The following is a 24,832-nucleotide window of genomic DNA, read 5'->3' on the forward strand; positions in this document are numbered from 1 at the left end:
ATCGCAACTGGGTTGGAAGTTTTAACCCAAGTTCTAGTCCCAGCACTGGCACCAAGTCGCCCTGTGACCTTGGGCAAGTCCCTTCACCTCCTAAGGATGCTCTTTCTTTCTTGTTAATGTCATGCCACCTTTGACTTGTTTGCTGCTATTTTTGTGGGAAAGAGTACCTGGGAAATATGACTCAGGAGAGACTCCTGGCCTCTCATCCAGTGGAGGGAAGCTTTGTGCTCAGATCCTGTGGGGCTTTGGGTCAGCCTCAGCTCCCCTCGTGTTAATTTCCTGTCCTTCTCACTGATCCTGCTGCCTCTGTATAAGGGCACAGCATGGCTGATTTAAAATTGCTTCCTAGGAAGTCCACACGTGCGTCCTGGCCAGGCTGCCTTTGTGTGGAGCTGGGACTGATCCATCTCAAAAGCCCTGGCACCAGCTGGTGGAGGCGTCATGGAGAGGGGTTCAGAGGGCTGAACTCAGTGCCTCTCCAGGGTGGGGGAATGCAGTCCTGGCTCCACGTGTCCGTGGAGCAGCATGATGTCCAGGGCGCTCCAGAGTCAGCTGAGAGGGGTCAACCACTGCACATCTGTTACTTATTTATCAGTTTCCTCTCTGCCCCCCCCCCACTTTGTATGTAGTCCCTGTCACACAGCAGAGGTTCTGTCTGGTCAGCTCATTCTTGTGTCTTCTGCATGTGGAATCATACCAGGAAGATAGTAAACTACTAGGACATGTATTTTGTATGAACGAACAGAAATGTGTTTGGTTCAAGTGCTCTGCTGCTCAACATACTCTTGGAGACTGACCCTCACCCCACAGGCCACCCTAAGGTGATCAAGAGCAAGACAAGCAGAGGTCCCAGGCAGGGACACTGTGGTCTGGGTTATCAGCCACCAGAGAACCCTTTGCTCCAGTGTGAATGTTCCCCCAGCTGATGGAAGGAGTCTTGAACAAGCAGTGCTGACCAAGAGTTCCTTCACCTCCACTCTAAAGACAGAAAATAGGAAGTAGAGGAGAGCAAAGAGGTGCCAACTTCCACTGCACAGTGCTTATGGGTTCTTTCAAGGTTCTATAATCCCCAGAGACAGAGTCCCTGCCCTCCAACCACTTACAACAAGAATAAGTGCCATCCTTTATACTGAAGGTGACCTGGAATAGGTTCCGGTTCCTTTCTACTTGGATGTGACGCTTAGGACCCACTCTCGGGGGACCTGCACTTGAGGATAGGGGTGAAGATCTACTTTGGTTTCCCTGTTGGCCTCTTCTAATGGCTGGAATCATGAGATGAAGGATCATTTATTGCATATCTACTGTGTGTTGGATGCTAGGCTAAGCTTTGCGGATAAGACGACATCCTTAAGGCATTTGTGGTGTGGCCAGGGACCCTGGAAAACAGACCACAGTTGTAGTAGAGTTGCAATGGTTTTCAGAGAGAGATGATGGAGAGCTGAACCAAGGTGTTTCCAGCAGGAATGGAGAGAAGTGAGCAGAATGGAGAGAAATTGTGGATGGAGAAGAACAAGAGTTAGCGATTGTTTGGTTGAAGTGGAGAAGGAAAGGGAGGGGTTGGGCAGGACTCCAGGTTTCTGGGTGGCCAGCTGGGTGGGGGTGGGGCCTTCACTGTGTGAGAGGAAGAGTGGCGGCTCTGAGGAGACTGAGGATGAGGTCAGCTCTAGACGTGGTGGGAGTGAAGCTCCTGTGTGCCATCCAAGGACAAAGGGCAAAGTCCATTCAGAATTGGAACAATTTAATACCGAATATTATTTAAAGAGTAGGGGAGTTTCACTGGTTTCATATCTTTAAACACCAATAATATTCTAGAGAGACAGGTTCTTCTAGATTTGAAGATTGATTTACAGTCCTGACATCCCTCATCAGTAAGTCTCGTTTTTGAAACAAACACCATGTCAACCACGAGAGCAACTGAGAAAGAGCTGGGCCAGGCCGGTGGGGAACACCGGCTGTCAGACTCTGCATTCGCCAGTGCCTTCCCTCCGCGCCCCCTGCCCCGGCTGCTGCGCTGCCGGGTCTGAGGAATACTTACCCTTCCAGTCTCAAATTATTTCACCCTCTGAAGACAAACCGTGGGTAACTCAGACACCCCAGGCATGTCCAGGAATAAGCACAAAAGACAAGTGTCCACCTCTGCTCCGCGTGGCCAGAGCAACTAAGTTTCGTGCCTTCAAAGCCAAAGAGAACTTCCTGGTCAGACAGGTCCCCACGCTCAAGGGATGGATAATTTCACTGGAGGTCCAAAAAATGATCAAAGCTTCTTCAGAACTTCAGGATTAAAAAAAAAAAAAGTCTTGTCATTCTCTGATTAGGTTTCAACCTAGAGGAAAACATCATAGGCCTCTAAGCAACTCGTGAGTGAATGAACGAATGACACCCAGTTCTGGCAGCTTTAGAGTCAGATGTTCATTTCTTCAACTAACATGGATCAGGCACCTTCTGTATATAAGCCACTTTGTGGGACACTGTGGGGGCACAAAGATAAAAAGTTATTCTGCCTCCCAAGGAGGTGACACCTGAATGGTCAAAAAGGGTGAAGAAATAGTTTGCAGTCTGAAGTGTAGGCCACGCTGATGGCTAAAGAGTAGGCTGCCGCTTCTCCGTGGATTCCCGTGCCTCACAGCCCCCTGAGGGAGGATCTCATTACCATTATTTTATAGAGGAGGAAACTAAGGCACAGGGAAGTTGGGTGATGTGCCCAGGGTCAGTGGTTGGTAAGTGATGGGGTTCAAACCCAAGCAATCAGAATTAAGAATCACTTTGTTGATCAAATGGCCTTTCCAGAGGACCATGAGTGGCACGTTGGTTTTCAGTGACCGGAGTCAGGGAGAGCCCGGGGGTGCGTTCCAGAAAGAGGTCACTCTGGACCACCACCCATTGGATAAATGGGTGGTGGTCCAGTTTGGGGGAATTTAGGGTTCTTGAAACAGATCGGTAAAAAACAAGATGTGAAGGGTCACTTTTAGAAATTAAGCTGAGGAGGGTATAACTCCGTGGTAGAGGGCATGCCTAGCATGCACAAGGTCCTGGGTCCATTCTCCCCTACCTCCATTAAAGGTAAGTAAATAAATAAATACCTGATTACCTTTCCCCACCAAAAAAAAACTGATTAATTTTTTTTTTAAAAAAAGCAATTGAAACTTCCCTCTGTAAGTAGCAGGGAGAATGGAAAACCTTTGAACAGGCGTGATATGATCAGAACCGTCCTTTAGGAAAAAAACATGGTGCTGCACTCTAGCCACTTAGTAAAATAAGTGGACAAAAAAAGGAAGTTTCCTGGATGCCTGATATAATGATTACAGTTACACTGCCGGCTTTATAAACAGACCCCAAAACAATGTGTCATGGCTCAAAATGACAGGGTTTTATTTTTCCTCACATAGTCAAAAAAGCAAGGGTTCCTAATATCTCTCCTCCAAACAGTGATTCATGGACTTGGTTTCTTTCCATTCTTTGGCTCTGCCGTCTTTGACACAGGGTTTCCAAGTTCACTGTATGTGTATATCAAGGCAGTAGAAGCTAGGGAAGTTCTCCAGTGACCTCTGTTCTGATTCCTTTGGGCGGCACACGGCTCCCCCTAGAGGCACAGAGACAAAAAATGTGGTCCCTGACTGGCAACCACTTCCGTCTTTGACTACACTGTGGGAGGGAAGCATGAATCTTGGTGGAAAGTCTATCACACCTGAGTGAGAAAAGAAAAGCATATTTACCCCTCAACAATAAGTTTTCAAAGTACTCTAGCACCTCATTTTTTGTTTTTTTGGTTTTTTTTAACATTTTTTATTGATTTATAATCATTTTACAATGTTGTGTCAAATTCCAGTGTTCAGCACAATTTTTCAGTCATTCATGGACATATACACACTCATTGTCACATTTTTTTCTCTGTGAGTTATCATAACATTTTGTGTATATTTCCCTGTGCTATACAGTATAATCTTGTTTATCTATTCTACGATTTTGAAATCCCAGTCTATCCCTTCCCACCCTCCACCCCGCTGGCAACCACAAGTCTGTATTCTCTGTCTATGAGTCTATTTCTGTCCTGTATTCATGCTTTGTTTTTGTTTGTTTGTTTGTTTGTTTTTGTTTTTGTTTTTGTTTTTGTTTTTTAGATTCCACATATGAGCGATCTCATATGGTATTTTTCTTTCTCTTTCTGGCTTACTTCACTTAGAATGACATTCTCCAGGAGCATCCATGTTGCTGCAAATGGCATTATATTGTCGGTTTTTATGGCTGAGTAGTATTCCATTGTATAAATATACCACATCTTCTTTATCCAGTCACTTGTTGATGGACATTTAGGCTGTTTCCATGTTTTGGCTATTGTAAATAGTAGCACCTCATTTTTGAAGCATGGTTGAGAAATGACTTTTATGAGCAAATGAGGCTTAACATAACATAAGCACAGTCCCTCTTAGCACCAAATCATATTTGTCTAAATTATTTTTGAAGGTTCCAAATTAATTTTATACTTTCCTACCTAAGTGAACAAAGCTTAACTTAATTTAAACTTTTCTTGATGACTTAGGATCCCCATTCTGAATGTCACTTACCATAATGCAGCGCGTTGTATACTGATGGCTTTTGAGTGGTGTGGAAATGTTTTTTCCTGCACTGAATGCCTCCAGGATTCTAGACTGTTCTGCTAAACTTCCTTTTTAAACTTTCTGGCCCCTTAAGAAGTTGTACAGTCACTGTGTCATCTAATGTCTCTAATTTCTGTTTTTCAATACTGTCTATGTTTTCCTGCCATTTTTGTTATCTAACTAGTTCCTCCTGCTGTAGGCTTCCTTTTTCCTTCTTTTAAGACCCTTCAGTCATCTCTTCCTTGCAGTGCCTTAAACCCACTCTGCTTGCCTGTTCTGGTAGACAGAGCAGGCACACACTTGAGAGTAGGATTGACCTTGGAACCAACATGTGCTGTGCCGTAGAAACTGTCACCTTGAGCAATTTAACCTCAAACCTCTGTTTCCTCAAACATAAACCAAGGTGGTTATATATATATATATATATACACACACACACACACACACACACACACACACACACGTACAACCAGTTTACTTTAGGGTTAACTGATATGATAATGGTAATATAAAAGTTTCTCTGTGAAAATTGGTAGCCATGATTATTGTTCTTTTGGCACTTATGGGACCTGGCTTTTACTGATAACCTCAGCAGAAATAAAAATAACCCACAAGACCCCAGGGAATTAAGATCCAGGTACAGATGGAGGAAGAGCCAGAATATGGGAGAGACTTCCATGAAGTGGATGGTTGAGTCATGAGTCAAGGTCCTGAAAGTCTCCAGGATGTGTGGATCTACCAATATGTTTGAGAGTAATCTAAAAAAAGATTTAATATAAATGGATGAAGCCAAAATTGGAGTACCAAGAAAAGAAGAAGACTGGGTAGAAATCCTCCTTGTTTCTTATAAAAAAGCATCTCCCCTAATAAAACCTTGCTTTACCCTGAAACCCTCCAAAGCTATCAAGCCTGTCTGTCTTTATCCACCCCCAGGCTTCTTGAAGGAGCTGGGACACCTCTGCCTTTTCTTGCCGGGAATCAGCTTGCTTGTATTTTAGGTCCCCTCTCCGAGTCTGAGTATCACCAGAGGAGCGAACACCGTTGTGTACTGGGCAGCCTGTCCAACAGCTTCCTTTACACAGACAGTAGGTGCTTAATAACTATGTGTTGAGCGAATGAAATGGGAAAAGAAAAGGTGATTTTTCACTAATACAAAGTAAGCCATCCTGCAGCCCAGAGGATGCATCATATTTAGCAAATTAAAGCAGGTGGCAAAATACCTCCCCAGGGTAATTTGGATGTGCCCCAGGGAGTACATCACGGCTAATGCCCATCAGAGGTCAGCAAGGCAGTGGACTGTGCCTGCACTGGGAGTCCTGTTCCTAACCTTGTGCTTTATTTATTTAACTAATGGCTGCTTCGCTGGTAGCGCATCACCACAGTGTTTACTGAGCTTGGCAAAGTGAAAAATTATGATTTTGGTTACTCATGTGTTCCCAGCTGGGGTGCTGAGTTCTCTAGGTTGCTGATGGCCATTCTTCCATTTTCAGAGCCCCTAAATTAGGCGGTTCAATAAACAAACCATCAGCTCAAGAACCAGAGTGTCAACACTGATACAACCTGGTTATTTGCTACCTGGCAGTAGGCAGTATCCAGAACCTCAGATGATGACTCATCTGGAAGCTCTCTTATGCTTAGATAATAAAAGGGATAGAAGTAAGGTTTCAGTGTAATCTGTTTAGTTTGTGCTACTCAGTCTTCTATAAGAAGAATGAGTATTTGCACAAAATTAAATAATTTGTCCCTTGGTCTACACTTGGGTTTATCAATTGGAAATGGAAAGACAAACAGAGAGCCTGGGAGAGGCTATGGTTCTGGAATGGTCCTCTCACCTGCATGAACTAGTCTGGTTTCTTATGTAGCAAATATTTAGTGAGCATCTGCTATAAATTAGGTCCTAGGGATATTTTGGTGACCTTAACTCAACACAGATATAGTCTTAATTCTTAGGAAACCTGCCATTTTGTGGGGAAGAGAGACACTGAATCAAAGACTGAGATATGATGAGAATTATAAAGGAAGAAATGGGATCCTAAGGTAATTTGGGGGTTTAGGGAAGGTTCTCAAGGAAGTGGTATTTTGAATGAGTGACTAGCAAGTTACAAAAATCAGAGATGGTAAGAGGAGGCAAAGGAGGGAAATTTTGAATGTTATCATTTCACAAAATAACTCTGCCAGGCAGGTTTATTGTTCTGATTTACAGCTGAGGAAACTCAGGTTCCGGTGAAAGCATGTGCAAAGGTCCTGAGGCAAAGTCTTGTCAATAGTGCCACTTCGAGCTACAAGGAGCTACAAAGTCAAAGTCAGTGTGACTAGAGTGTAGAGAGCCACAAGAAGGTGGGGGATACAACAGGACTTGGCATGGTAGTAGGACCTGGTAAGCCACTGGAAGGATCTCATCCTGAAAGCAACAGGAGGTCACAGAGGGATACTAAGCAAAAGCAAGCCCTAATTCAATGTGCATTTTAGAACGACCACGCTGCTTGGTGTGGAGAATAGACAGGGGTGGAGGTGGGAGGACTGGCTAAGAGGCATGAAAGTGATTGGACAATGATGGTGGGTTGAACCGGGGTGGGGTCAAGGGGAAGCAAGATGCAGGTGGATAGAAATGACCCAATTCCATAGAGATGAAGGAGGTTGAGTTCGCGGGCTCAGGGAGTGACTGGACGTGAGGGAAGAGGATATAGTGGGTTATTCAAGAGGGTTCTCTTTGTACATGTAACAATTGAGCCATGATACTATTAATAATTATTCCCTACTGAGTGTCTACTCTGGACACTTTACAGGAGAGAAAACTGAGTCTGAGAGGAGGCAATACCTACGAGTAAATGACTGAACTGAGATTCGAACCCAAGTGTGACTCAAGACAGTGCTCTCTCTACTTTAACGCTAGAAGTTTAATGTCTTGTTCAATTAGATTTTGTTCTCATCTGGTGAGCCGAAACCTTAGCTTGTCCCCCTCCATTTAATTCAGCTGTATGTGGAACTTCCAAATTCTCATAATCTCCTTGCCTTTGACCATCAGCTATTAGTTTTCGTCTCAGATTCAGGCCATGCTGTATTTCTCTTAGGCTCCTTTCAAATGTAGCAGAGGCCAAAGAAGCCAGTTCTGTGGAATCAGGCTTGTCTGGCAGCATTAAATATCACCTTCCTCTAATAAAAATGGAGCTTTTTGTTTGTTTTAATGAGCACAGGGGCCCTTTCTATCCAAGCTCTTCCTAGAGGAAGTAATTGCATATGAGTGACCTTTGAAGGAAATCACATCAGGGAGTTATTTGAAAGGCTGTGAGGTGAGCCAGGATGTCACATCAACCATCGTGATAGCATTTCAGGGAAGAAACAGGCTCTAGAAATGGGTTTGTCTCACTGACAACTCATCCACACCCCTGGACAGAGAAAACTCATCTACTGCTTGTGGGAAAAGTCAGGAAGTGAGGTATTAAGAGATTGCTTTATCTCCTGAGCACCAGCTGTGTGCCACGCATGCATCACGGTCTCGGCCCTCATGGCACTCATGTTTCAGTTGCAGGGACAGACAATAAAGAAACAAAAAATGTAAACCATTAGAGATTGTGGAAAGTGCCATGAAGGAAATAAACAGGCTCATGACAGGTGATTAATCTGTGCAACTTCCTCATCTGATAAAATAAGGACAGTGGGAGAACCTGACTCTCAAGGCTGTTCTCAGGACTAAGTTGGATGATGCATGTATTGTACTTAGAACAGGGCACATTAGCTGAACATTCTGTCACTGTTATTAGTGGTTAATATCTTTGTCGGATAATAGGTGAGAGAGGCTGCCTCCAATTAGGGCAGTCAGGGAGGGCCTCCTGGAGGAGAAGTCTTCTAATCTGACACATGAGAGATGAGAAGGAGCCAAGCAGGTAAATTCGGGGAAACAAAAGCCAGAGATAAACGGAGGAATGTCTGATCTCTGCCAGAAGCAGAAGGGAGATCGGTGGTGAGGGGCCTAGAGAATGAAGCAGCGAGTTGAGGGCCACGAGGTCGGCAAGACTCCAGCCATGTAAAGAATTTGGATTGTATTCTTCTCGTGAGGTCTGGGAGTGGGTACTTTATGCTTTAAAATCTCCCTCTGGCAGCCATGCAGGGAGTGAACTGTCAGCGTGAAAGCTGCAGGAGCGGGAAGGGGTCTTGCTGGGTGGGGAGCTGGTGGGGGCGGAAGGCAGAGTGAAGCCCTTGTAGGGGGCAGTGTATCGGTTTCCTAGAGCTGCCAAAACAAATGACGACAAACTGGGTATCTTAAAACACCAGGAGTTTACTCTCTCACAGTTCTGGAGGCTAGAAGTCTAAAATCAAGGTTTTGGCAGGACTGTGCTGCCTCCAAGACCTCGAAGAAGCCATCCCAGCGTCTTCCAGCTTCTGGTGGTTGCCGGCTGTCCTCACTGTGCTTGGCCAGTAGATGCATCACTCCAGTCTCTGCCTCATCGTTACGCGATGCTCTCCCTGGGTGTCCCTGTGCTCTGATCTCTTATAAGGAGACCAGTGACTGGATTTCGGACCCACCTTAATCTAATATGACCTCATCTTGATTTGTATCTTAATTACATCCAAAAATTTCCTTTTCCTCCAAATAAGGTCCCATTCACAGGTACTGGGGTTTAGGACTTTAACGTATGTGTTCCAGGAGTCACAGTTCAACCCACAACAGATAGCAAGGTCCTGACTGGCCACGCCTCTGAGAGGCTGTGCTGGAGAGAAGCCCCGTGGCCCAACTTCTGCAGTAAGAGCAGCCCCCAGGCACACACAGGCGTCAGCTTCCCCACCCCCATCACAGGGGGTCTGGATGCCCTCCAGCTCTTCCTGGTTGCTCCTTCCAAATATGCAGGCAGTTGGCTCAGAGGCAGGCATTCCTGCTGAGGGCAGCATGTCAGATAAGGGACGTTCTTCCTTATTCATCTGTCTCCACCACACCACTTCCATTTTTAGGTGCCATCTTAAGAAAACTATTAATTCGTGATTCCTTTTCAATGAGTCCTCATGGGTGGATTTTCTTAGATTTGGGGGAGCGGGGAGACCTGGGGTTCATCCCAGGCTTTGCCCTTAGTGTGTGACCTTGAGCAAATCACATTATGTCCTGAGTTTCAGTTTCTTTCTCTATAAAATGAGGGTACTGTCCCAGTCCAGGCATTCTCCACCTTGAGGATGCATCAGAATTACCCATGTTGCTAAAATGCAGATTGTCGGCCACCCCTCAGAGCATCTGATTCAGCAGGCCTAGGGTGGGGGCTGAGAATTCACATTTAGGAAGTTTCTAGACTTTGTTGTTGCTGCTGGTTGAGGAACCACACTGTGAGAATTACCCGGCTAGGTCATCTCTGAGATTTCTGCCAGTGATTCTATTTCATAATTCTGCAAAACTCATGCCAATGTAATATGACTAGGTAAAGTAAAATTGCTAACTTTAATTATCAAAATCTGGCTTTCTTTTCTTTCCCAGCTTTACTGCAGTATATTGGACAAATAAAATTGTATATATTTTAAAATATATAATGTGATGATTTGATATATACATACATTGTGAAGTGATTGCCACATCAAATTAATTAACACATCTATCACCTCACATTACCTTTTGTGTGTGTGAGTGTGTGTTGAGAACACTGAATATCTATTCTCTCAGAAAATATCAAGTATACAATACAGTAATATTAGCTGTAGTCACCATGCTGTACATTAGACCCCCAGAGCTTATTCAATTTATAAATACAATTTTGTTCTCTTTGAGCAACATCTGCCCACTTATCCGAGCCCCCAGCCCCTGGCGACTGCCATTCTACTGTCCCTTCTATGGGTTCAGCTTTTTTTTTTATATATTCCAAATTTAAGTGAGATCACCTAGTATTTGTTTTTCTCCATCTGGCTTAACTTAATTAGCATAATGTCCTCCAGATTCATCCAAGTTATTATAAATGGCAGAATTTCCTTCTTTTTTAGGGCTAAATACTACTCCCTTGTGTGTCGAATCGTATTCTTTATTAATCATTTTTCTTTATCCATTCATCCTTCAATGGACACTTAGAGTGTTTCCATAGCTTGGCTACTATTAATAAGATGGCAATGAACATTAAAGTGTAGATATCTCTCCAAAATACTGATTGCTTCCTTCATATGTATATTCAGAAGTGGGATTGCTGGATCAAATGGTAGTTCTATTTTTACAAAATGTGGTTTAAATATAAAAATATGTCCCAGCCACTGCTCACCTAATTTTTCACTTTGGATTTACCTCTCCTGACTTGAAGGTGTTGATTCAATGGCCTCTTTTTCTTCCTGTTCTTCATACACATTGACCATGCACCTTCCTCTGGCTTGTGGGTCCTGAACATAAAAGAATCCTGCAAAAGTCAACAGAATGTTGACTTAGAGTTCAATACAATCACCTACCCTTGTTGGAACTTATTTGGGGTGGAGATGGGGTGCAATAGATGGAATTCAAAATCTGAAAAATAATGGCATAAATAAGATCACAAAGAGATACTCAACATTATTAGTAATTAGGAAAATGCAAATCAAAACTACAATGAAAATTGCAATGACATTTTACACAGAAATAGAAAGAAACATTTCTAAGATTTGTATGGGACTACAAGATACTCCAAAAAACCAAAGCAATCTTGAGAAAGAAGAACAAAATGGAAGTATCCCACTCTGATTTCAAACTACATTACAAAGCTATAGTAATCAAACAGTATGGTTTTGGCATAAAAACAGACACATAGATCACTGAAACAGGATGGAGAGCTCAGAAATAGACCCTTGCATTTATAATCTATTAATTTATACCAAAGGAACTAAGAATATGATGTGGGGAAAGGACAATCCCTTCAATACGTGGTGTTGAGAAAACTCAACAGCCACATGCAAAAGAATGAAACTTGACAACTATCTTCACCATACACAAAAATTAACTCAAAATGCATTGAAGACTTGAACATAAAACCTGAAGCCATAAAACTCCTAGAAGAAAACATAGGTCTTGGTGATGATTTTTTTTTTTTTTTTTTGGTGGGTCTGACTCCAAAAGCAAAAGCAACAAAAGCAAAAATAAGCAAGTGGGATTCCATCAAACTAAAAAGCTTCTTCACAGTAAAGGAAACTGTGAACAAAATGAGAAAGCAACCTACCAAATGGGAGAAAATATCTGTAAATCATATATCTGATAAGGGGTTAATATCCAAAATACATAAAGAACTCATATAATCAAATAGCAAAGTAACAACAATCCAGTTAAAAACAGGCAGAGATCATTATTATGCCTTACACCTTAAATTTAAAGAGTGCTATATGTCACTTATATTTCAATAAAACTGGAAGAAAAAATTGGGCAGAGGATCTGAATAGACATTTTCCTAAAGAAGACATACAGATGGCCAACAGGTACATGAAAAGGTGCTCAACATGACTGATTATGAGGGAAATACAAATCAAAACCACACGGAGATATTGCCTTATACCTGTAAGAATAGCTGTTATCAATAAGACGAGAAATAACAAGTGCTGACAAGGATGTGTATCTTTTCAGGGTGATAGAAGTGTTTTAAAATTAGATCATGGCGATGGTTGCACAACTCTGTAAATATACCAAAAAAATCATTGAATTTACTTTAAAATTAGTGAATTTTATGGTATGTAAATTACATAACAATAAAGTTGTCAAAAGACATTTTAAAAATAGAATGCAATTCCATTAAAAATTTAAAAAATGAATGAGATTTCCTGAGCCTCTCTTTGAAGGTGATTATGACATATGCAGGAGAATTCAAATACTGCACTTCAGCAAATTCCAATTTAGTCGCCCAAACAGAGAATATCCGGGACTGGTTACTAGCAGAATGGTGACACTTGAATACAATAAGCACATTTCTTTTATATTCTTGTTGTGCCAGGCACTGTGGAAAATGCTACGTGCTTTATCATTGAATCATTCATTCAAAAATATTTGTTGAACTTTTTCTTTATGCTAGGCACTGTTCTTGATACCGAAGATACACTGTGAATAAGACAAAGCCCCGCCTTTCTGGGGGCTTACATTCTAGTAAGGGAGAAAGACAATAAGCATGTAAACACGCAAGCCATAATGAAGATTATTTTGGGTGGCGATGCATGAATTTAAAAATAAGCCTGGATAAGGGAGAGGGTGATGGAAGATGGTAAAGGAGGTTGGTGGAAATTGAGGGGTCAGAGAAGGTCTTCGTGGGGAGGTGTTTGGAGGTAACACCTGGAGAATGTGAAGGCAGAACCACGCAAAGATCAGGAGAAGAATGTCCTGGGTGGAGGAATGGCTGATATAAATCACATCAGACAGCAGGAAATGGGAAAATGGTCTTGTGATTAACAGAGAGCTCTGTACAAGATGATGCTGAAGAGATCAAGATAGAAACTACAGACCTTGAGGACCACGGTAAAGAGTTTGATTTAGACTCTGGGTTCTTAATCCTGGTATAATAGGAAGCCATTGGAGGATTTAAGTGGGTGAGTGACTTGATCTGATTTACATATTAAAGGTCACCCCAGGAGCTTTGTGGAGACAGGAATATAGAGAAGGAAGAGAATGATGTAGGTTAAGAGTGTGCAGTAGGAGCCAAAAAGAGATGATGGTGGCGGCGATGAAGGTGGTGGCAGCAGGGATGGTGAGAAGTGCTAGGGCTTGGGACATCTGTGGGGGACAGATCCGATAGGACTGGATGCGTTGGAGGGGTAGAGAAAGAAGTGTCAAGAATGATCCCTGAATTTCATCTTGAGCAACTGGGTGGAAAGGCAGTTCACCATTAATTGAAAAGGCAAAATTTCTCTTTGAGATTGACTCTATTCAGATCACAAGTGAAAAAACTGGGGCTCAGAGAACCTAAGCCACTTTGCCCCCAGTTGTCCACCTAAGGAGTGGAAGAAGCAGGTTCAAAGCCAGTGACTCCAAAGGCCATATTTTAAACACCTCTCAGTACCACTGCCTGCCCAAGGAGTTCCTTCATCGTTATTCAGCCAGTAGAGGGACATCATGGAAAGCAGCGCTGGGAGCAGAGAGGAGGACTTCTTGGCTGAAGGTTGATGAGTGGGCTGTCATTAGATAGGAGAGAGAGGAGCAGCTTGGAAGATTAACATTTTTCCAGTGAATCATATTAAAAACCCAGAACGGTTTATATCCAGGGTCAGGCTGAACTGAGATTGACATTTAATAAAAACCCAGTAATTACAGGAAAACATCATTGTGGAAAGTGCAGAGATTCTTGAAACACCTGGAGCCATTTCATATATCTATGTTTGCTCCAGACCAACAGCCCAGAGCAAGACTGGTCTCATTACTGAGCTAATGGACATTATGCTCTTAGGTACCTTTCTCTCTGCCCAATAAATCAGAATTTTAAAAAGTGAAGCCTGCGATCGCCACACTGCAAATGTTTGCAAGGACATCACTGAGTGTTTTAGATGTCAAGTCTAATTTGACTTGGGCCAGTCTGTTCTTTTAAGAAAGGCTCACGAGGCATCAGCTGGGTCACGGGGAGAATTCCTTCTGCTCTTGCTTTTCCGGCCGTGACAGAAATCAAACCTAGATTCCCGGGGCCAGTGTGCTTTCTCAAGCAGGAGTTGCTCCTGCCGCCACGGCCCAAAGGAGTAAGATGTGAGGAAAGTTGTCATTCTCCCCTGTTCCTGACTTGGGTTTTTGTTTCCAAGAGTGGGCGGTGGGGGTGTATGTGGAAAGAGAGGCTCATTCAAACCTTCTGGAATATTCTAAGACATTCATGAGCCCCCAGTAAGTTGCAGCCACTGTCCTAGCAGCCTGGACGATGACAAAGCCTCACGTGTTATCCAAAAGCAAAAGTGGCAGCAGAAATAAAGCAGCGAGCAAGCGCTGTGCGTGCAGGCGGCGGCGTGCGGGCACGGCGGCGGCGTGTGTGCAGGCTCCCTCCGGAGAGCCCGGCCGCCCGCCCACCCCCCGCAGCCTCCTGGGCCTGGGCTGCGGCTCTGAGCACCGGAGGCCTGGAGAGCGCGGGGAACTCCCCCGTGCCTGGTAGATATTCCCCGGCATTTTTCACCGCACAACAGCTCTAATGACCTTGGCATCAAGCTCTTACTGGGGATTAATAACTGGCTGGGTTTAATGGCCCTTACTGTGTCCTGGGTCGTTTTCCCAGTCAGCCATTAATTCCAAGCAGTGCCCTGGGCTCTGACCATTCCATCTCCCTGGGCCCGGCGCCTGCCCTGAGGCCGAGGCCGCGGCGCCTTCTCTGCAGGCAGGGGCTTCCACAGTGCCCTCCCCTGCTTCTCTCCGTGGTATTAGTGCAGAGGGCTGGGGTCCGCAGGCAAATCGGTGGTGAGGGCCCCACATTATGTCTTCTCCTTATGTATGGATGTTTCCTCAGAGGACAGGGAAGCCTGGAGGTTGAGTTTCATTCACTCACTAATCAATCTATCCATCTAGTTAGCAGTAATGGAGTGTTTTTCGTGGGTCAGGAAGCAAGCAAGACTCCCAAGGTTGGAGACCTAATTCGGTTGCCCATGTTTCCTACCAAAGGGTGGAACACCCCACCAAATGGGGCTCTAAGGAAAACGTCCCCAGGAATCAAGGAGGCTGAGCAGTGTGCGAGGTAGGCTAGAGGGGAAGCCGAGGTAGAAAATGAATTCACTGGGAGCCACTCCCCTCTTAAATCCTCAGTGCAGTTTTGTCTCCCAGGCCTGCTACCAGAGCCCCAAGTTCACCTTCCCACGTTCCGCTGAGCGATTCATCAACCCAGCATCTGAGTGCTTAAGGGAGGAACGTATAAATGCTGCACCAGGAATCACCAAGGCATGACTATTTCCACCCATATCATTAAGACACTAAGGATGATAATGGTACCGAACCGTGGAGGCGCATGGCTGTCTCAGAGGACTGTATCGCATCCTGAGAACCCTGTGTAATTTTTGGTTATTCTGCCTCCCAAGTTATCATTAGCCCCTCTGAATGCAGGAAACAGACTTCATTTCCTCCTTTGGAAGGGATTCAGCCTTCAGTGTGGGCTCATCTCAACTGCGGGAAGTGTAGTATTATGTTTAGAACAGCTATTGTCAGTTTATTGGCACCACTTACCAAAAGGCACTTAAGGCATCATTCAGACTTCGACCTTTTTGCATTGTTTGGTGCATTTGTACAACTCAAAGAGAGGGTATTGGTGCTCGGGGTAATCAATACCTCAGAGCTAATAAGGCAGAGGGGGCAGGAATCACGAGGGAGGGCTTTCTGGGACTGGGTGGACCCCAGTCTGTTCTAGGGGTACCCTGTGATCACAGAGGGTTAGTACGGCATTGTCAGGAACCTTGGCCTCCCCTGAAAGGGTTTTCATCTGGCCTCACGTAGGCATAGGAGAAAGAGGGAGAGAGGGAGAGAGAGGGAGAAAGAAGACCTTGGAATCTCCAGAGGTGCTACGACTTTCAACGGTCAGGCAGCCTGTGCTTTGAGAATGGCACCAGAATAATTAGTTATTGGGGAAAGGGATGCTGGGATCTTTCTTTAGAGCATTTTCCCCAGTAAAAATGAGCACAACGTCCTGAAATTATAAATCAAACTGGAAAATTCAGGATGATAGTTTTAGGTGAGTCTGATGAGACAAAGCAGGTTCCAATGGCCTTGGGGTCCAGCGGAATGAAATCTTACAAGGTGACCTTATTAAACAGATGTACTGAGTTATACAGCACCTCAAGGGTGTATTAAGTGATCAATAAATGTCTTTTAAATGGATGAACAAATGAATGTTGTCTGGCCACAAGTATCTAGTTGGCCCTCTTTGTTTTATGGGTGAGAAAGTTAAGCACCTGATTTGTGATAAAGTCTGCTTTAGACTCTCGGTCTCCTGACCCTAATCATCATTTAGTAAATAGCATGTTATTTGCAGATGACCCTGTCATCTTTGCAGGAATTTTTTAAGTGGGCTTGTAAATAAGCAGAGGTTTCCCAGGATGCAGGACTTCTCAGTGCTAAAACCCAAACAACCCCTAACAAATCAGGTTGCTTTTCTACCCCCTCAATAGTCTCATTAATAGAATGGGGCTGATAATCTAGTATCCTTCTCATAGAGCTATTTAAAGATTAACACAATTATTTTTAAAACTCAGAACAGTGCCTGACATGTAGAGGACATCCAAAAATACTAGTAAATTGACTGCTCTTCCTGCGTGCCTAAGTGTCAAAGTCTGTCCTGCAGATCTGCCCAGCTCCCCCATCAACCCTCCACCAGCCCTTTGCAGCCAAGCATCAGCCTCTGCTTCTTCCTGTCCAGCCACAATCAGACTCTGTCTCCTTTGTCCAACTGAGACTATTTTGGTTGAAGTTAGCAAATGCAAAGAACACTTTCCAAGTCTGGTTTCACCTGTCCTTTTGTATCTTAATGAGACCGTTGACCACTCCCTCCTTTTACAAATGAACTCATCTGTTGGTCTCCAACACACAGTCCTTTCCCGTCTTTCCTCCCACCTCTCTAGCTCTTCTAGACAGGCCCAGGTGTTCCCTCATCTTTGGTCCCATGGCCCCTGGGCCTAACTGTATTATAGCGCCTAGCACGGCCCTGTAATTGCACCCCCTAGACTGTCTGCCTCCTGAGAAGAAGGACTAGGTCTTATCTGCCTTTTTATCTACATCGCCAAGCTCAGTGCCTAACACCTAGTAGGAACCCTCTCATTAAATAGATCATTGTTGAATTTTTCCTCTTCATCTTTTCTGTAAGGGATGTGCAGGTAAAATCAGGAAAAGAAAAATCAAGAATTTCCTCCATCCTTTGGCCGATGAAATTGCCCCTCACCCGCAGGAGTACACCCAGGGGACCCAGAAGGCCTCCCTACTCCATATTCCAGCAGTTTCTTGAGCTGGGGGTAGAAGCCCCTTTCTGGGCATCTGTAATGTGGCTGTTCCTCAAAGGGAAGGTTTGGTCTTATCCACATTTCACCATCATTAAACTTAAGGCTGTAGTTGGACGAGCCCATTGTGAATGGGCCTCCAGGTCCGGAGGTATTGGATGGAAGACCCTCACCACTTCCCTGCACCCTGCAGCCCCGCGCCCTGAGAGCAACAACACCACCCTGAGTAAGAAACAGCATTCCTGAGATTCTGGGCGGGAGAAGAGGGGGCAGACAGTGAGTTAAGCGAGCATCCCATGCCACTTCTTCTGTTTAATATACTTCACTCCAATCCATAATGGGTAATCCCATCAACTCTGCAGTCAGGTTTCCTGGGTTCAAATCCCAGCTCTGCCACTTCCTAACTGGATGGTCTTGAGCAAGTTCCTTCACTTTTCTACCCCTCAGTATTCTCATTAGTGAAACAGGGGTGATAGTATAGTATCTTTCTCATAGGGTTATTTGAAGAATTAATGCAGTTATTAAAAAAGCTCTGAACAGTGTGCGGCCCAGAGAAAACATCCAAAAATATTAACTAAGCTGCCCCCAGCTTAGATGTGCTCTAAACAGCCCCCCTTACTAATGCTGTGGCACAACCCCCATTCTGTCACACTTTATTGTACATTTTTACTGACCCACTGTCCCCTACTAAAGTATAAATTTTGAGGGGCTCTATTTTTCCACTCCATTCGCATTCTTACTGCCCAGCACAATGCATGTCGTCTAAGAGTAACTGGGTGTTAAATGAATGATGAGGATTTGCAATGGTAGAATTGCCATTTCATAAGCCCATGTGTCAATTTTTAACCCAAAGTGATCAGTACACACTGATTCAGTGCACATCTACAATGCGCTCCACTCTGCCTGCTAATCTCAACTGCACCTGTCACTGAATGAATGACACTATGCCAGGTCCTAGGGTAAAAATTGGGTTCAACTCCCTATGTCATTGTGACTTTTCTAAGTCAAATGTTAGCAGTTTCAAATGGCTCAATCTTATACTGTGTGTATTTTAATTCTACTGAAGTGGATTGGGGCATTAATTATCCTCAGTGAAAGATGAGAAAACTGAGACATGTGGAGGTTAGTGACTTGATAAGATCCCATCACAACAGGTGGTGGAGACAAGGCTGGACCCATGCTGTGAGCCCCCAGAGCTAGTGCCCTTGGCCACTCTGTAGTGAGAGAGGGTGGCCACCCTCAGGTGCTCTCTGTCTGGTTGTGAAGCTGTGGCTCCGGAGACTGCCAGAGTAAATACTAGGCTGAATATATGCAGCACTAAATTGGATCTGACTTCCTGAGACCGTGCAGGGAGCCAGTGTGTCCGGCTCAAAGTTAACATGCAAGAAAGGCTGAGGCTCAGGGGGAAATCTAACAGAGCAACTTTCCTTCAAAACATTCCTGACTGTCATTTTCTTGTGCACTTGCAGGCCTTGGCCTCAGGCCTTAATTACATTATCTTCAAGCAGCAACTAAGAGCTATTTCTCATTAAACATGAACAGGGAGATGTTTAATTCATAAGAAAGTATGTGTTCGGAGAGCACATCGTTGGTTCAGGGTGTTGAAATGACCATGGTCATTGGCGTTGTCCCTGGTGGCAACTTCACGGCCAGGACACCCCCAGGGCACATGTTCACTGGATGGGCTTGAAGCTTTCTTTACATTTCTGAAGATGGGCCAACTTAATTCCTTGCAGTCTCCCCTTAAAATGGAAGAAACTAACCTAATTGTCATTTCAAAGTATGGCATCTGAGGGGGTCACAATTTGCTGTCTTTGCTCATGTGATTCTTAGATGATGTCTATTTAGGATAAACACATTTGTACAGCATCCAAGAAGACCGATGCAGGCTTAACTCTCAATAAGGTGAGTTAAGAGCATCAAAACTAGTGTCGCAGCAAATTGTAGTACAGTCTTTTCTTCAACGTTGGGGTAACTGGATTCACAAAGACCTGGGTTTGAAACCACGACTTCCCTTACTTGCTAGTTATGCATCTTTGGGCAAATTTTTTAACATCTCTGAGCCTGCGTATCCTCAAAATGGCGGTGACAGCAATCTTGGTAGGTTGATGTGACGGTATGATCTTTTAATATCAGTAAAGCCCAGAGCCCAGTGTTTGACAGGTCAATGCCAGCTTTCTTTCCTTCTTGTCCAATGCTTCCTGTCTCCAGTTCGGAAGAGAATGTCAGGGCAGATGAGGTAATAACAGAAGGGACGTACTCTGGCATGGGAGGGAGGAGAGAGAGGACGGGCAGCCCCCTGAGCCAGGAAGGGGCCTGTCGGGCCAAGCGAGTGTTTCGCTGATGGGCTCCTTCGGCTCCTCCTTCCAGCCACTGAAAATGCACTGCAGGGACTGCGCCCTGGTGACGAGCTCCGGGCACCTGCTGCGCAGCCGGCAAGGCCCCCAGATTGACCAGACCGAGTGCGTCATCCGCATGAATGACGCCCCGACGCGCGGCTACGGGCGCGACGTGGGCAACCGCACCAGCCTGAGGGTCATCGCGCATTCGAGCATCCAGAGGATCCTCCGCAACCGGCACGACCTGCTCAACGTCAGCCAGGGCACCGTGTTCATCTTCTGGGGCCCCAGCAGCTACATGCGGCGCGACGGCAAGGGCCAGGTCTACAACAACCTGCAGCTCCTGAGCCAGGTGCTGCCCCAGCTGAAGGCCTTCATGATCACGCGCCACAAGATGCTGCAGTTCGACGAGCTCTTCAAGCGCGAGACCGGCAAAGACAGGTACCCGGCGCGGGGCGGGGATGGGGCTGGGCTGGGCTGGGCTGGGCGGGGGCGGGGTGGGGCGGGGCCGCGCTACAGAGGAGGGCGAGGAAATGTCCCTGCTGGCTGATTCACCACAAGCGAAGCTTTTGCCAAGGGCTTTTTGTTATGGCCCCACTGCTCATGCCACTCATCGACTGAGTTCCTCGGGAGGGTCCTCCTGGAGACAGGGCTGCTCCAGCTGAATTTATAGGGCATAGTGAAAGGAAGCACTAAGACATTTATATGGGTAACTCGCAGCCAGATCCCTATTTTGGAGGAAGAGGCGACACTGCTGCTGGCTTCCTTCCACTGGTAGTAAGTGCAAAATAATAGATTTACTGCATTACATTTGCCTTGTGTGGACACTAACCAAAAAGAAATGTATAGGGTTATTTTTCTCTTTCAAAGGCAAATATTTATTCAGTCAACAGATACTTACTGAGTACCCACTGCTTCCCTGCACTTGGCACTGGGGAGACAGTGAAAAATAAGGCACATCCTGACACTGCCCTCCCAGAATGTCGTCTTACAGGGCAGGCAGACACGCTCACCAAGTAGTGGCCAGTGTGCTAGGTCCTCCAAGGGGAAGAAAACAGTCCTCTGACTGGTGGGACAGGGAAACCTGCTGTAGTTTAGGGCAAGGTCTACCAAACTATAGGTTACAACTCAGTAATGGGACATGAAATGAATGTAGTGAGTCACTGCAAGATTTTTTTTTAATGTAATGAAAAGAATGGAATAAAACAGACAATGTCAGCATTCATCCCTCATTGTAAGCAAGGCAAAGTATTATTTCCTGAAATAAAATTCATTTTGGTTTTATACATATAAATACACATACCCAGGGGCTTCTTTTTGAGGTGATGAAATTGCCCTGGAATTAGATAGTGATGGTGATGGCCCAACCCTGTGGATATACTCAAAACCACTGAATTACACACTTAAAAAAATAAGATGAAATGAAAACTGTGCATAATACATGTGATCATATATGCTCAATCATGATGTAAAATGTATTTCTCACTCTAGGTCAAAATATTTTGAAAAGCACTAGTCCAGGAGATAAGGGGGTGATGGAAAGACTTTCTCAAAAAGGTGTATTTAAGCTGAGACCTAGGCCTATAAGTATTTATCCGAGTAAAGAAGAACCTGAGAAGGGGAGAGAGAAAGGTCCTTATGGGTACGAGGGCTCAGAAGTGAGAGGATGAGCAGGCGGTTGGAGAGAAGTCCCTCTGGCTGCTGTCAGGAGGGCTGGTGGGGAGTGTCTGGAGGTAAGGCAGAGACAAAGGGTCAGGAGTGACTGCCCGTTAAAAAGGGCCTCATAGGACTGATTTAATAATTCAGTTTCCTCATTTTCTTAATTCAAAAACATATACTTTTAGGGAGGAAGGTATAGCTCAGTAGTAGAGCATGTCCTTAGCATGCACAAGGTCCTGGGTTCAATCCCCAGTTCCTCTGTTAAGAAATAAACAAATAAATAAACCTAATTACCTACCCACACCTCCCAAAATTAAATATATATATATATATATATATACTTTTATAATGAATACACTTACTGTTTAAATGAATACATTTAATCATGTAATTTGCCCCTTTCTCTTACAAAAACTGTTACTAAGTCAATTTCTTATCTTTAAACTAAAGGGATATAACACACGAAATAAAGAATATGAAGTACTAAATCCTTTTGGCTACTTTAGGCAGCTCATTATAGAGAAGAGTCTTAAGAAAGACCAAAGCTCATCGTCCCCAAATTCTTTGCAGGGAAGAGCTTTCTTTTTAAATCCTGAAAACCGTGTAGCCTTTGAGAGCTGATCCAGGCAAGCAGGGGGCCTGGCATCTGCTGGAGCAAGGAGAGGGGGCCGTGGCTGCGGGTGCTGTGGTCTCCTTCCCTGGAGGCCCAGGTGACTCCGTGGTTAGCCCAGCCAGTAGATCCCATGAGGGATCCTGGTCGTCATTACAAGCTGTCACAAAATCCAATCACTTATTGTCCTTTAAAAACCACAAATAAGAGAGACTGGTGCTCATTTGAATGAGTTACTTAACTAAGAGAGCGTTTTTATAAGGGAAGGAGAATGAGGGACATTATTTATAGTTTCCTTTTTGTCTGGTTGGAAAATTCAAAATAAGTAGAAGCATTCTCTTCAGTAGAAAACACTTGTCTCTTTTTAGTTTGATGATTGTTTGCTGAATTTAAGTATTCCTGAAACTCTGATGCAGTGTTAGCTATTTAGGATAATTACACGTTTCTCTGGATCTTAAGGGGTTAAGTTGATAACTTGGAGACTAGCCATTCCACCCTTAGATCTTTAGAAAACAACCTCACATCAAGACATAACCCACTCACTAAATTCATTAAATTCTGATCAATGAAAACCTTTTGCTCAGTAGGCTGCGTTCTTCCTTAGCGAGCCCAGATGGGAAGGGGAGAGACAACATTTTGTGGATTGGCTACCAAGCCTCTCATCCATCTGCTAGGATCCACACAGTCCCTACTCAGGGGATCACACTGATGGATTTGTAGGGAACCAGAGCACATTGTCACTGAGCCCTTGTGACTGTTGCCTTTAGGGAACAGTCTTAGAGAAGCAAATATTGTACTTCTCAATAGTCTCATGTGTCCATGTCCTTAATCTACAGGCTATTCTCCGAGCTAAAAGAGCAAGGTCAGAAACAGCCCTTCAGTACAGAGCTACTTCTGTAAACTAAAACACAAAAACATTTAGGGTCTGACAGTATTTCTTCTGTGTTTTTCTTGAAACCTAACAAAACAGGAACATGTATTAAAGACACACAAAGGGTAGAATATCTAATTTTGTACATCTCATGATCAGGACATTCATTTCAGGCTAATTTTCTGAAGAAGTGGGAAAATTCAATAGATTTTTGATTTATGGGAGTTTCGCCCTCCTTAAAAGTGGAGGGAGAAAAAGTGGCTTAGGAACAGTCTGCAGTTGAGAAGCATGACAAATGACATAGATGGCCAAGTGGTACTCTTTGATATTAGAAAGTAACTGTACTTGAAAATAACTTTATAATTGAATGAGGGGACATTAGGAAAATATGATTCAGAACCAATATTATAGTAATTAGATAAAGGAAGCATAAATGAAATAAGTGTAGGAAGAATATTTCCATAGAGATTATAAATGAGATTCTGGTGGAGCAGAAAGGCCTTTAATTGTAATTTAGTGTGCACTATAGAATTATCAGCTCAGTGTGTTACTTCATCATATAAAAGAATATCTGATAATTTTCCCTAATAAGCACATGACAGCTCTTCATATTCCTTCATTACAGCTGATTAAGTGTAAAAACAGTAGATATTCCTTTGTTGGAAAAGGAGTTCAAATCATTTTAGAATGACAGCACAAAGCAGTTGTATTTCTATAGCATGTGATCCCCAGAGGCTATTATTTTGTAAGACTGGGGGATTTTAAGGGGCAAAGAACACTCACCTGAGTTTCTTTAGTTCTCCACTTTTTATTCTCCCCATTTTTACATATGAAAGCTTTTTCTGTAGAGTCCCATCCCCCTGTATTTTTGTGGTTTCTACTACATCACACAAAAGAGAGCCAAAATTACAGGGGTGTTTCACCACTGGGAAAAGCCCTCTTGTTTCCCACATCTTGAAGGCATAGTGACACGGGTGCGATTCCTGGATCAGGAATCTGAGGATGTCAATGAGCTATCATTCTCCTCCTGGGCTCCACATCCTCCCACATAGTCACTCATGCAGTTTAAGTCTAGAACAACTGGCCATCGCAAGGTCACAGCCACATGGGTGAAGACAAGCTCTAACTTGAGGCCAGGCACCTCCTCCCCTTCCCGTCCCCATACTCAGCTCTGCTCCGTTCCTCTCCTTCAGTCCCAAAGGTCTTATGATTATATTGCCGTGGTGAGAAAGAAGGGGGCTTATTAAGACCTACGTAGGCTGGAGGCTCCAGAATTTTCTGATTACTGCCCTAACTACTGATGGTGGCTCCCACACAGGAGCCAGTAGCAGACGCTGGAAGGAGATCCATCTCTTTGTGCATTAAAGGGCACTGAGAGGAATGGTGGAATTATTCACAGCATGTGCTCCAACCTAGCAATCAAGAGAGGAGGAAGGGATCCCGATGCATCAACACAGTAGGCTAGATACTTTTTATGATGTTCTCTCTTTTTGGACTCAGAATAGCCCAGGAAGATGGAGTGTACCATGCCTGCTTTCTAGATAAGATTTCTTTCTAGGTAAAAAAAAATCAAGGTTCAAAGAACAGCAGTAACCTGCCTCAGGTCATTCAGCTGGTGAATGATAGAGACGAGTAAGACACAAATCCATGTTACTTCCATCTTTAGAAGCTGGGGTGTTACTGGATCAGGATACAATGGAATGGAAAATAAAAATGAGTGAAAGGATTAAGAACTAGAAAGTGGAAGCCATGAGTTCAGAAATGAGTAAATTACCCATTCCTGTCAGGTATGTGACAAAGCAAAAGACTTCTTAAAATGCCTTTTTGGGGGTGTTATTCCTTAAGTGAAATGGAAATGATGCAAACGGCTTAACAAAAACTCTTTCTTCTCAAAGAGGGGTGCTACACAGTG

General features: G+C 44.2%; 1 protein-coding gene across 2 annotated transcripts in view; it reads left to right on the forward strand.

Annotated features, from left to right (window-relative positions):
• ST6GALNAC5 (ST6 N-acetylgalactosaminide alpha-2,6-sialyltransferase 5) overlaps nucleotides 1-24,832 on the forward strand; it is a 142,986-nt gene that overhangs the window by 103,602 nt on the left and 14,552 nt on the right. For both annotated transcript variants that reach the window (XR_004325178.1, XM_032494612.1), the window contains exon 3: nucleotides 19,812-20,221. Coding sequence is in view for 1 of the 2 variants with exons in the window: in XM_032494612.1 (XP_032350503.1) it covers nucleotides 19,812-20,221 (410 nt within the window). In the remaining variant the exon portion in view is untranslated. The remainder of the gene's footprint in view (nucleotides 1-19,811; nucleotides 20,222-24,832) is intronic.

Source organism: Camelus ferus, chromosome 13, assembly GCF_009834535.1.
Source record: "Camelus ferus isolate YT-003-E chromosome 13, BCGSAC_Cfer_1.0, whole genome shotgun sequence".
Classification (NCBI taxonomy): Eukaryota; Metazoa; Chordata; class Mammalia; order Artiodactyla; family Camelidae; genus Camelus; species Camelus ferus.